The sequence below is a fragment of the Acinonyx jubatus genome, chromosome C2, assembly GCF_027475565.1.
Source record: "Acinonyx jubatus isolate Ajub_Pintada_27869175 chromosome C2, VMU_Ajub_asm_v1.0, whole genome shotgun sequence".
NCBI lineage: Eukaryota > Metazoa > Chordata > Mammalia > Carnivora > Felidae > Acinonyx > Acinonyx jubatus.
Genome location: NC_069384.1, coordinates 114,778,295 through 114,792,296, shown reverse-complemented (window position 1 = coordinate 114,792,296; position 14,002 = coordinate 114,778,295). Strand labels below are relative to the sequence as shown.

Genomic DNA, 14,002 nt, shown 5'->3' with positions numbered 1-14,002 from the left:
AAAGGTAATTTACTATGACACATTTCTGAATGTAATTTATGAAAACATGTTAAAGCAATTACATCGTGTATACAGCCCTCAGAGCTACAAAATTCAGATAAATAATAATATTATAGATCTTTAGAGACTCACTATTGAAAACATATCATAAAGGGAATCTTTTATTTCAAAAATGCATTGTACAGAAGAAAATAATGGCATTAAAATTTAAAATTAAGAATAAAATCTTGAAGAACAATAGAAAGTAAATGAATAATATGCTTTGCTGGAGCTGTAGAATTAAATCTTCATGATGACAATTTGCTTACTTCACAGGGCTTATTATCAATACATTTTTTTCCTTCCTGGAGTCAATATTAGGTGCAAATTGTTAAAGGTTTCTGGGGAGGGAGGTACAAGAGAAATGCATGCTCCCTCTTTCAAACTTCTGAGCTCTTTCCTTCTCTCCATTTCTCTTTCCCAAAGCACAGAATTGTACCAGCTTTGAAAAGTAAAAGAGAAATCCATTCCCTGAAGGTCAATATGTCTGAACTGATCCTTCAAGCAGACATTCTACACCAGCCTGTCATAAGCTATCAAAATGGGAGAAGAATCCATGGGGGGAAAGGGAAGAAAAGTTTATGTAATAGAGCATGAAATAAAAATGGGGGACGTTTCATTTCTCTCCCAACTCCCTAGACATTAATTTATTTTGTAATAACTCCATAATATATTTTAAAATTGGGAATGCATGGTTAGATACTTTAGATTCAGCCTCTTAACTATTCTTATCAACTTTTCTTTGTTGGTGGAGGGGTTGGGGCAGGAATCATCCTTCCTCCTGTATGTGCACGTACAACACTTTGTAAATGCATTAGCTTTAAAAGTGAACCATAAACTAAATCTGAAATGGGCCCTTCTCCTGCCTATGGAGGGCATGCCCTGGGTTTATTCCACAATCTTGAGACTATCTGCAAGGCCTGCTGTATGTTTGCTTGAAAGATCCCTTGGGGAATGTTACCTGCTATGACAGGCTTACAGCCATCACTCCCCTCCCAGCCTTATTAAAATCTCTCCAACCTAAAGAAAAAGGACCTTGACACCACTCAAAGCCGAATTTGTGGGTCACTGGGTGCATGTAACAATTGTGCCCTGGTCTTCTCTTTCAGTTAGGGAGTCCCAGCAGCCCACAGTAACTGGCTCCCAAAGCTCCCCCTTCCTTCCCAGCTCAAACGCCCAACACCCCACAAATGGATGCAGAGGGGCTGCGGCCCTTCAAGAGTGCCTATAGAGACCCTTCCAGCTGTTAGAGGTGGGCATGGCCTAACGTGTCCTCATCGCCTCGACAGCAGTAGGCAGGTGAGTCCCCGCCTACAAACTTTTGCTCTACCCAGCCTCCTGCTAGACATTTGGCTTCAGAACTGACAGTTAACGTTTCTACCACCTTCAGGTGAAGCTAGTGCTGCCGCCGTCCCACCAAAGATCCCTCAGGTCCGTATTGCTGGGGGGACAGTTCCGCAGCCCAGGGGTCCTAAGTTTTCGGGACTGATCCCCGACCGCCACACCACCATTTTGGTAGCGTGGGTCGCCCTTGAACCCTGCTTTAGAACAGATTCTGACTCTAATACTGGGATTCGCGCCCCTCACCGCAAACACCGATCCCTACCCTAGCCAAGGCCGGTGCCTAAATCTGATAGCCCCTGGCCCTAGCAGAGTCTCAGCCCCCTCTCCCTTGCCTCCAGATCTGCACTGGACCAAGGAGGTGGGCTGTGGGTTAGTTTTAGCCAGGGTGAAGTCAGTCCTCAGCTCCAGCCTTTGTCTCTCTTGGAATGTTTAGGGGCTGCATATGCTTTTGTGTTGCAAACAGCAAGCGGGGTCCCCAGGAGTCCCTGACCCCGTGCCTTGGCAGGAGCACGGTTTCCCCGGACAACTGTGGCTGGGCGGGCTCCGGGCGGTAGTCTAGCGCAGGCACACTGCCACGCACACCAGCGCCAGCGCAGACTTGCAGCGCCCCGCGCGCGCGCGCGCGCGCGCGCACACACACACACACACACACAAAGAAAAGTTCCTAAACAAACAAACAAACAACAAACAAACATGCTGATGGTGAGCTACCTGAATGCGTGGACTAGATGAAGGGAGAAATATAATGAACAAGGGGATCAATAAAGAGAGGGGAGGAGAGAAAAAAACCTGCTGTTGTGTCAACTTCAGTGGGCAAATAATTTCCTAATAACAAATGAAACAATGAAAGGGCTACACTGTTTTCTATTACTCTCTCTCTATATATATGACCCTGTTTATATCTGCATGGCCATGTTTTGATGACTTAGAGTGTATGCAAAAACAAACTTTCCCCGCAGTGTCGCCCCCCCCACCCTTCTCCTCTGCTTGTCAAGCTTTTCTTTCCAAACAGTCAGATGATTTTAAAAAGAAGGCAAAGGAGAAGAAGAAAAAACCTCCACCACCATCACCACCCAAGAAATGATAAATAGCATCGCATAGCTAATCGCTGGAGGGCGCATTTACCAATTCATAATCATTTATTCTTGGTGATGTATGGCTCTTACACTTAAATCTGAAAAGCTTCTATTTGAAGGTGTAAATAGCTTTTTTTTTCTTTCCTGCAGTAAACCTTCCTGCATTAGCAGTGATTGATCTCATGTACAATTCGTCCCAGAGTGCTATTTTACAGGGGGAACACTAGCTTTTGGAGATTAACTGGGGAGTCTGTTACATATTAATGAAGCCGGGAGATATACTAACGTTTTGGTAATTTAGTTATTTGTGTCTATAGCTATCGTCGTTATTTTCTTTTAGACCCCTGCGGTTGTTATCCATCGAATTAAAAAGTGGTCCTTAGAATTATTTTTTCTTCCAATGGCAACTAAACGCCATTTAATGTGAAAAACAAATGTTGACTTCTCTCTTGAAGGAACTGTGTCTCTTGGCAAGACATCAAAGTGTTTTAAACTGTATTAGTGGGTTATGTTAGTTTTCTTACCCTGAGTCTGCGCTAAAATAATGACTAACAGGGAGAAAAGGGGGGGGGCAGTTTGCCTGCCTCTAAGAAAAATTATTTAATCTGGGAGAAAGGGATACAGTTAAAACTCTAGGATAAAAGTATTCCTGGCAAAAGCTTCCGCAAAACATTTGGAAATCCAAACTTAATGTTGGGAGTAGGGTTGGGGGAGGATAAGCAGAGGTTTCCCATTGATTTGCAACTTGATAATTAATATCCCGCCAAATGAGACATCAGCTTCATTAATGCCTGTGGGTTCACAGATAGAGACTTTTGAGTCAATTGCAAATAAAATCCACATTCCGCAAAGAACTTGCTTCATGGCCCTGGATAAAATGGCACCGATTCTGTTTTCTTGTAGGATTTTTATGGGGAGAGAGTGTATCTAAAATGCTCTGGCTTCCCACACTAGACCTAGGGGAGTGTCTGCAGGCAGGTAGCCTCCCCAGATACTCCCCAGTTCCCAGGTTCTGTGGAGGATTCAGAACCACTGCCAATTGCAGGAGTAACAGGATGAGAGCGGAGAAGCTGTTGAGAAATGCTGTGCTTAGAGTGCTGTGAGCACCTACGTGTGCCTCGCGTAATAAAAGGTGGATAACTCATTTCCACTTCCACGGAGTCGGGGAACTGCCTGCTGAGTTCAGGAGAGGCCAGGAAGTGGCATAACCTCCCCTAGGGACACATCTGCTTCTGGGTCTTGATCACATGAATCTTAGCTCCAAGGCCCTTCTGACGCCTACCCTAGGCCTCATCCTTCTCCCCTCCCCCCCCAATAAAGTCTTCTCTACATTCCCCTCCCTCAGCCAGTTATCACTCTCCTCCCAGAAACCGGGATCTGGAGCTCTAGACTATGGGGGCCTTCCAGCCAGGGTTTGCCATGAGGGCAGCTTCAAGAAGCAACAAACTTTCCAGGGCTACAAAACACTGAAGCGTGATGGCGCCAGTTGGCCAGGGCGCGCCCCTTTTGTTTTGGGGGGCGATTTATGTTCTTTATAAAAATGTGGATCGGAAAAAATAGAAAGGGCCTTGAAAACGTTGTTACAATGAAAAAGGGACAAATTAGAAGACATTTTCCGTGATCAAAGGCGGGAGGGAGAGCGCGCATGGGCATTCACAAAGCTTGACTTATTCACTCCCCTCCTTTGCAAGCCGGGGCAACAAGCGTGTCCCCCATTGACAAGGCGCCCTATTCAGACTGCAGGTGCGAAGTGGGCCGGCGCGCCCGGCCACATTATGTCAAGGTTGTTGGAGATTAGTGTTCGGCCTTAATAACTAAAGCGCTTGATTTACATTGGAAAAAAGCCCCCTCAGCCGTGAAAACAAAATCGTTGAACGCGTGATCATTGCGAGGGCGGCTGATATCCTAATACTCGCATTGTCCTAGGCTGGGCCCTGGCGAGACAGGCCTCCTCAGAAAGGGCAAGGCCTGGGTTGCTTGTCGTGGACCAGGTCCCCAGTCACATACCCTGTTCGGATTCAGAAAGAAAAGAAAAGAAAAGAAAAAGCGATGGGTGGAGTTTTACAGGAGCCTAAGGAGAACAGAGTGAGGGCTTCCCTGAGAGTTCAGATCTGGGATAGGAGAGTCATGGGAGTCCCCCGGCCCAAGAATAGGCCCATGGTCCATGGTCTTGTGGCAAGTTTGCTGGGCCTCCAACATTACTTTGGGGGCGAGCTGGGGACATGTGTTGAAGTATCACGGGCAAGAACAACTTTACTCAAAGATGATGATCATCTAGGGGTGACTGGAGAGCTGGAGGAACTTACAAAGGACTAAGACACATCCACTGACAGGCTGTCTTCAAGAAGAGCTTTGCTTTCAAGCTAAATCCTCCAAGAAGAGCCCATTTCAGAGAAGTGCAGAACAGCGGGCAGCCCCTGCCAATCTTTCTAGTTTTGTCTTCCCACTAACTGAGAGGGGCATCTACCTTGGCCTTGGTCCTGCTTCTCCCTATACCCTATATGGGTATTTCAGGGAAGATTCCATTCCCCCATACACTATCTCTGTCTCCCATACACCCCTCTTCCTCCACTCATGAGAAAAGATCCAGAGAATAAGACATCTGTAGTTAGAACCTAGGAACAGGCATTTCAATATGGATATGTATCTATTCTAACTGCAATATATGTGTGTGTGTGTGTGTGTGTGTGTGCGTGTGTGTGTGTGTGTGTGTGTGTGTGTGTGGAAGTCAAGCAACTTAAAGCGGTTTCCATAAGGTCTGTCCTAAAAGAAAAGGTTTGGTGGGGACAAGGTGAGAAAGCTATTAACTATTGTCTGGCCCTGAAAAGGTCGTAAGTCAGTGCCTTGGTAGCTGACCTGTCAGGGGAAGGTATAAAGGCTTTATTCATGCAGTCGTTTCAATGTTCTCAGCTCTCACAAAAGTGTTTTTATGATTCAATTTTCTTACCTCTTTTCTTAATTAAAAAAGCTGAACCATTAGAATAGCACCTGCATCGTGTCCTGACGGTGCCTGCATACTAATTCCAGAGTCTTTACAACCAGTAATTATAACATAAAATCAGAGATTGAATAAAACAGAAGGATTTTGCTCCCAAAGCCCTGCTAATCCCCTTTTAAAAGGGTCTGGTGAAATAATTCAGAACAGTATCCGGAAGTTGGATTACCGCTCCTTTTTTTAACTTTTTACAATGAAATGATATTTCACACTTAAAGAAAGCTCTGTTTTTCTACAACAGTTTTTTTTTTTTAATTGGCAGGGTTTTGTTTTTTTTTTTTTGAATGATAGAAAGCATTTGACTATGGATTCCTTGCTTACTAAATGCACCAGCAGAAAATGTAGGGGAAATTTTTACAGAGCATTTGAAACACTTAAACGTTCTCAGGTGAAAGTGGCTGCAGTGTGATTGAGAATTGTTTCTGTGCATCATGCATTAGGCAACTTTCCTTGTTTCCCTCAGAGGAAATAAATAAGCAAATCTTTCAGGGGCAGATACCTATTATTCATGACTTAGAAATATGCACATTTCAGGCAGAACATTTTTGAGAATATGCTGGGTGCATTTTTAAACACTTACTGAATACATTGGTGAGTGCAAAAGCTAGAGACCTCCATTAACCCTGCCCTCCCCCAGAGCAAGACCTTGCAGTGGCTTAAGCCAAGGAGTTTGAGCTGTCTGCATTTTGTCCCCTGTTCTGGCAAGAAACACTATCTTCATCTGGCTAACCTGATCTTGCTTGGGCCAGCCGTCAGCCACAAACAAGGAAAAACTGGGTCATCCTTCTGATATTCTATATAAATCATCCAATAATATTACTAGTGTTTTTTTTAACCCTTCTTTTTGCCATTATCCTACAACTGCATGGTACAGCCAAACCCATAGAGGTTTACCCAATTTTGCTTTCTTCCCTCTGCAAACATTTCCCAAGTCTGCCCATTCATTATGAGGTTCAGAACCATGCACAGCCCTGCCTGACTTGTTTTGAACTGATCAATATTCTTGCCCTGCATGTTGGCTCATACAGAGTCTCACTGGATCTAAAGAAGCCAAAAATGCAAGACAAGTTTCAAATCCATCTCCCTCCTCATATTTACATTTGATTAACTTGCATCCTAAGATGATTTTTTTTTCTTTCTTTTTTTCTATGCAGCTGTTGTATATGTTTGCAAGACTACTGGAAGATTCAGAAGCAGCCCCCAAGACCACTCCTAATTGTCTAATGAGTTTCCTTTTCCTGAATGATTTTGGGATCTGAACTTGATAAGATTCTTAGAAAACTCTCAAGCATTTTCCTCACTGAAGATATTTGAGCAAAAAAGTGGTGCTGTCCTGATGCCCAAACAGGAAGTTGGTGACAAAGTGAACATGCTATCATGGGATCTTTGGTCACTTAATGATATCAAGACATGATTAATTTCCCCACAATAAACATCAGTATGAGGAAACTATAATTATAGAAAAAGGCTTTGGCGCGCTAGGGGAGACTCAGTCAGTAGAACATGCGACTGTTGATCTTGGGGTTGAGTCTGAGCCCCAGGTTGAGTGTTGAGATTACTTAAAAATAAAAAATCTTAAAAACAAAAGTTCTGATGCCTTCCTGGGAAAAATATACTTTTCTGTGACTTTTGCTCAAACGCTCTGTCCTCCGTTGCCTACCCTGGCACTCCCCCCCAACCCCCCAATCGCATATTCCCTCTCTTCTCACCCGGATCTTGAAAAACCCAACCGACCTAAGACAAAAATAAATCAACCTCTGGGCCGGGCAGGCCGTAGAGTTCACTGCAGTGCCAGTGTCTTAACAAGTCATGGGGGTGACATTAAGACGATTGGGTTTCTCCAGCTTCATCTCGCACCGAAATAAACTCGATTCCCTTTAATTTTTCTTGGACCTTTTAAAAAATAAATGTCTCTGCCTTAGCGCCCTGCTGCACCAGGCTCTGGAACTCTCAGAGAACGTTACTCACCTGGTTTCAGAACCCTCCTCTAGCCTCGGGGCTGTCTGGAGAGGTACACCCTGCTATGGAGCTTGAGGCCCCTGGCGGTACATTTTCCGGTCAGGTCTGGACATCTGATTCTGGGAGGAACTAGGGGACATGTCTGAAAGTCGCAGTCGGAGTCATATAAAGTAACGATAGTAACATTAACAAGCACTTAACAACATGTCAATGTTAAATGTTTCAAGGATTATCTTATTTAACGCTCAAAACAAAACAAAACAAAAAAACCAACAAAGTGAAGGAGAGTCTTTCAAACTCTATTCTACCAGATGAGGAAACTGAAGCACAGGACAGTGGAGGAAAAGCTCAGTGGAAACCACTAGCAGGCTAAGATACCCCCAAACTGCCCTTGGCGCCGCCATTGCGCGGTGGGAGGTGGGTAACCCCCAGAGGACACGCGAGTTCGTCTCCTAGGGTGAGGCTAGCCAAGGGCACTAGGGCACCGGTGAATGCAACCTCCCCCAGAGGCTACCCATTCAACTTTCTGCCAAAAAATAGTGGTTTCCGGAAGGAAGTCTGAGCTCTCCTGGCGTCAGGGACCGCTGAGGTGTTTCGCAGCACGACCAGCACGAGTTGCCAAGGGCAGCCCAGCCATCCCTCCTCACACTCTCTTCTCCCTCCATTCCCAGGAATGGCTCGAGCCCTAACCCCCACCCCCCACCCCCCCCCCCCACCCCCGCCCCGCGGGGCCCTCGCGGCAGGCACATTGCTGTCCGGAGACGGATACAGAGGGGAGGGGAAAGGCCTGGCTCTGGGCTCTCTCCAGGAGCGCACCGAGCGAAGCGCTGAGCCCGAGAGTCCTTCCCAACCCCCATGCTCCCCAGCGCAGCGATTCTGTCGGTGAAACGGCTTTAACTAGCGCTCTCTCTAGGAGGCCGGGTCGGGGAGACGGAAGCGGCAGTGGAGGCAGGCCCCTCTAACCTGTCCCTGAGCCAGAGGAGGGGGACCTTTCCTCGAGAGGGACGGGAGGGGGCGCTAATCCCAGTACTAACATCCTATGGCCCTCCTCCCTCGCGGTTCCCAGCGACTCGGACGGGTCTTGGCGGCCCCAGGGGCCTTCCCCTTGTGGCCGCTCTTTTCCCACGCGGGCGTGCCCCTATCGCCTTTGCGACCCGGGGCCCTTCCCCCAACCTTCTCTTCGGTACTGCAGCCTTTGCCCCAAGAGCTGCTTCTCTAAGGTGTTCCCGATGGAGCCCTAGCACCCCAACCCCAACAGCTGTGACCCTTCCACGGAGCGCAGCCCCCGATCCCCGCCAGACCCACAGGAACCAGGTGAAAGAGGCCAGGCGGAGCGTGTGCGGACGCGGCGCCTGCGCAGTAGGGGGGCAGGGCGAGGGGGTCGCAGGAGCCCTCCAGGCTCTGTGAGCGCGGTGAAGGTGGGAGCGAGGCTCTGACGATTCAGGGGGTTCTGACACATCTGAAATCTCTAGTGGCAGGACCAAATAGGGCTTCCGCACTCGAAGCTACAGCCCACTGAAGATCCCGGTCAGGACCCAGGAAAGAGTCGCTGTGGGCTGTGTAGCCAGTCTAACGGCTTGGCCTTTAGCAGCTCTCGGAAGGGAGTCGTGAGGTCTGAGCTCCCGCCACTCCGGGAGGGAGTGGGATCCAGCTAGGAAGACTCCTGCGGGCAACTGTGCCCGAGGTACCCATCACGACGTAGGCAGGGCTTGAAGCCTGCTCACTCTCGCTTGTTCTTTGCCTGTGTTTATTCCCGATGACTACCGGGCTCTTGTCTGGGAAGTGAGAAGTGGTTTGTGAAAGGGTGCGACTTGTCCCAGCGGTGGGGAGGCTACCTTTCCAGGAAGCCATTGAGAGCATCGTTTTACCTTTCCGTCTTCTGTGACGGAAATTGGTTGATGAGTGCCAGTGTCAGTGGGATGAAATTGGGGACGGAGAAGGCCTCCTTCACAAAGGCCGCTTTGGTGGGGCCCTCCGTTTTGCTGTCCTGAACCACTAGGCTTCCGAGGTGTTTCTGTAAAGCCCTGAAGGAGAGGCAGGGAAAAGGACTGGAGGCTTCAGGAGGGCCCCAATTCTTTCCCTGGATGATGAAGTAATAACAGGACACTCGAATTCAAAAGAGGAAGGGAAACGTCACAACATTTATTACCAAAGAAAGTAGCAAAATGGAGCTCCATGTACACAACGCTCTTTGGAGGGAAAGAGAATCACAGATTTTAATCCATTTTTACATATTTACAGCAAGATGAAGCCACAGCTTTCGACTATGTTTTTTCATTCAACAATCACTTTCAATCAAATACATAACAACTTTTATTTTTCTTTCAGGTTAGTTCATAATTTAAGGATCTAAGGGGGAGAGATGATAAATCACAAACAGTGTGGGTAGAGATGTACCAAATAGTATAAGGTTTCAGTCAGGCTTCTTGTGTGTGTGTGTGTGTGTGTGTGTGCGTGCGTGTGTGTGTGTGTGTGTGTGTGTGTGAATTTATGATTAAAAACATTTGCCTGTCTGTATAATTCACATTCATTGCAATCATTACATTTCCCATAAATTAGTGATATAAACAAACATATGGGGACTTCCAGTAAACAAATAAAAATCAATATAAGAGACAACATTTTGCAGCAACTATAATAACAGCATGGGTTACAGCTTGGGGAAACTTCTTTACAAATCATTTATTCAGCACACACAGAGTAGGGAGGCCAGTACATCCTTATGTGTGTAAACCACCTTTAAAACCACATCGGGAGGTTTGGGGAAAGCTGGACAGGGTGAAATTTTCTTTCCTGGGCACAATATTAAATGAATAACTGCATATGTGGATGGGAGGAGGGTATTTGCATGCACTTTGGGGACACTATCCTGTAAACTGAACTTTCTGAACTCCAATTGCCAAGACTCTGAAGAAAACAGGAAATGATAAAAATGTCTCTCCTTCAAGCCACTCTACTTTCTATTAATGGCAAAAAGGGCTTGCTGATTGCTGCTAGTGGGAAGAAACACACAATGGGTCTATTTTTAGAAGAGATTGTCTTTGAAGGAGCAGAAAATATTAACAATTGCTTGGCTGCAGTCAAAGGTTCCAAGCATCCTTGGCAAGAATATTGGGAGTTTGAGGGGTCCCCAAAGGAGGTTCATCCAAGTGACCTGACTGGGACTGATGAGTGCAGGCCAGTGCAGAGAGAAGCGGACACACAGTTTGTGCTTGGGGTATGTACCCTCTGCCTACACCTCCTCTGCATTCTTTCCCCCATGTCCCAGAGCCTGTGCAAAAGGCCCCTCAACATCTGTGCGCCTCCACAGACCTTGGGCCTGATGTCTCTGGGTTGCTTTTGTTTTTCCTTAGCAGGACTGAGTCCTAAAGTTATCAGTTAGTGTACTGTGCATGTATTTTTTTTTTTTTAAGAAGTTTGATTTTATCTCTTTAGAAACGGTTTGAAACTAACGGGGCAGAGGGAGTTTGACAGAGAGGAGAACAAATCGCTGACAAAGAACCTTTTACGTTTCATCAGCGTTGTTAGGACGACAAGCAGGAATGTCTCAGATAATAACTCCCACTTCAAAGATTTCTCAGCTCAATAGAAAGCGGACCATCCTTTTTATTCAACCACAAGGACTGGCACTAAAGAAGACTCTACTGTTTGATTTTTTTTTCCACCGTGTTTATTTTTCCCCTATTCACTGGGGTACTTGGATAAAATAAACAACAAGACAATTAAGGGAACATGGACTTCTAACTTTCCTGCCATCTTCCCTATCCCCTTGGCCTTGGGCTCTTGAGTTCATGCCCAGGGCCAGCCTAGGCCTGATGGGTATCCTATGCCCCACACTAGGGAGAAACAATATGGGGGCCTGCAAGAGACCTCTGGGATAGAGGGGGCAGAATGGGTTGATCTGGGGACCAGAGTGGTAATGTCCCAAAGGCACAGTCTGAACTCCTTAGATTCATCCAGTGTGTCCCCTCCACAAGTCCCTTTCAAATTCAGGCCTCTACCCTGCTCAAGTGGCAGAGAGGCGTTTTGCACAAAATCGAGCTGGGGATGCTCATTTGTTAAGCTTCTGAGGTTGCCCTAAAGTTATTTACTCTTGACCCTGGAGCTTCTTTGGGGGCGCAGTCAAGGTGCACGGAGTCCGGCTCCTCCTTTCCTGAATGCGTCCCTGGCATCAAAACGCCCCCTCCCCACAGGAGTGTAGGGTGAACCCCTAAACGCGGGCGACGCTGGTTCCAAAGAGGAAGTATATACTGGAGAACGTAGTGACAGTATTAAATGGCGTGAAAGCAAAGGTCAGCGCAAATGTATCTTAATAGAGTGTCTGCAGTGAAGTGTGCCGCCTTTGAAGCGGCCGCTCCCCGCGCGCATTTCCATGGCGAGCCTAACGCGGCATGCTGATGCACCGTCAAACTCACACTTTCAACCCCAAAACCCGACTCTTTGAACAACCCGAGCTTGATTAGACCTTTCTCCTTTTCTTTCCCCTCTTACAAACCATTTCCTCGCCTTTAGAAACTCGCCATCAAACCCAAATGCGCCCTCTGATCACCGCAGAAAGCAGAAACAAAGGGGGCTGAGCGGCGATTCAAGCGGCCCTTTTCTTCCCTCACATTATTATCCATTTTTATTATGATCGGGAACAAGTGCCCATTCGCGTGGGTTTTGTTTACCGGAAATTAAATGAAAATGATTTAGTCCGCGTCAAACAAAAATATATACTTGTATACACAAGAAAAAAGGCCTGTTAGACGTAAATATTATGTCCTTAATGAAAAGCCTGGACGGGCTCCAGGCTCGGCCTTTCAGGATTTCAGTGCAACTTGCCCATTGCCATAGAAATCCTAACTTACCATGAAGATGCACCGTGGCGAAGAAACATTGCTTTGTGCGCGGACCCTTTGATGTCGCAGGCGCTAGATGCGGGCGCTCAGCTGCGTTGGGCGAGATTACCTTGCGAGCAACGCGGTGGACATCTGTAACAAGCAAATGAAAAATTAAAGGCTATTAGGGGCCGACCAAGCATTTTTATTTTATTTCACTATTTTGGATGGGAGTGGAAGGCAAACAGGGGCCTAGAAACAGAAGAGAAAGGAATGAGTCCGATTTGTAGAGGGAAGAATTTTTAAACGTCAGAAGAAGCAAGTTCTGCAGATGCCCTCTCCACCTTGGCGGTGGGGCGGGTGTTTCCCCGATGGGAACGAGTCGTTTGCTGCAGGCCGCAGGCCCTTGGCCAGGCGGCCTCTGGACTCCATTGTACGGGTGAGAGGAGTGGGGGGAGGGGATTGCGGGGCCACTTCCACAAGAATGGATTCACTAAGTGTGTGTTTGGAAGATTCTGGGTTTTTTTGAGAGGTACTGAAAACACTCCCATTCCAGTTAGGACATTGTTTATCTGATGAAAGTGTGGGGCTGCAGGGCAGGAGTGAGAATTGTCTAATAGTGTCTGAAGGGGAGACTGTAGAAGAAAACCCAGCAGAGTAGCAGGGCCAGGACTTGTTGGGCCGTCTAGCGGGCTCCCCCTAGGTGGGACTAACAGAGGGCCCATCTTCCAATTCTTAGGGGGTTGGGATAGGTCTACCAAAGCTTTTTCACCCTTCTTTTTTCTTTCTAACCCCCTCCCTCATGTTAGCAAGGATTTGGGGGCAGCCCCATCCTCCCTGCAGAGGGTGAGAGGCTGGGCAACAGGCCTTGATTCCTCCCCTCCTTGGCAACAATTGCAGACTTTCCTCTCCTCTGCCCCCAACATCTGGTTCTTTATCTGGGGACTTGGTCTGCAGGATATCGAATACTCATTCGATCTAGACCCATTGGGTATTTGCCTTTAAAACATTTATGATTGAAGTTAATCTCTCTTGTCCTCCCCCCCCCCACACACACACCTTTTAAAAAATAAGACGAACAACTGTATGATTTTTTACAAAGATTATCCCAGAATTGATGAGATTCATCCAGGCACTGTTCCCTAGGCCAGATCCCTTCACTGTGGAGGCCTTGGCTCGGTGATGTCATTGGCCCACTCTGCACCCCCAATGCCAAGCACCCACAAGATTTCAAAGGCAGCTCTTCTACAAGAGTAGGGGGGGGGTGGGGAGAGGGTGATTGTTCCCAGGAGGCTTCAGAGGCTTCAGAGCATTGAATCCTAAAGCCCCTCTAGCACTCCTTTGTCTGCATTTTCAGTTGTTAGGACTCACACCTTATCCCAGAGGTAGAAGTATAGGGAGCAGATATTTCTGGGTGCTTGGGCCAGCTCTTGGGAGAATGGCATGTGATCCACAGGGGTAGGTGCTTAAACTTCTCTCCCTTTTAACTCCTTTGTATAAGTAGTTGGAAATTTGGGGGCCTGGGACTTGTGCATTTTTGTTTGAGAGGATAGCTGAAGGAGGAGAGAATGTAGGGAGGCAGAAGTAGAAGGAAATAGGCAAGATAATGGCTCAGGGATTCCCTCTGCCACCTTCTGCGATTGGAACTTTCGAGGAGGCTCCCAATGGAAGCTGGGAAGGGAGTCCCGGTGGCAGTCCCAGCCGCCCAGGCCTCGAGGAAAACATTTCACATTCTGTGAACCACGAGAGGACTTTGTGGTCTTAATTTC

The 14,002-nt window shown here is 47.2% G+C and overlaps 1 protein-coding gene across 1 annotated transcript in view; it reads right to left on the bottom strand.

Annotated features, from left to right (window-relative positions):
* Window positions 1-9,544: 9,544 nt before the first annotated feature.
* ZIC4 (Zic family member 4) overlaps window positions 9,545-14,002 on the bottom strand; it is a 24,132-nt gene continuing 19,674 nt past the window's right edge. The window contains exon 4 of the mRNA XM_027061643.2: window positions 9,545-12,386. Coding sequence (XP_026917444.1) covers window position 12,386 — 1 coding nt within the window. The 3' untranslated portion in view covers window positions 9,545-12,385. The remainder of the gene's footprint in view (window positions 12,387-14,002) is intronic.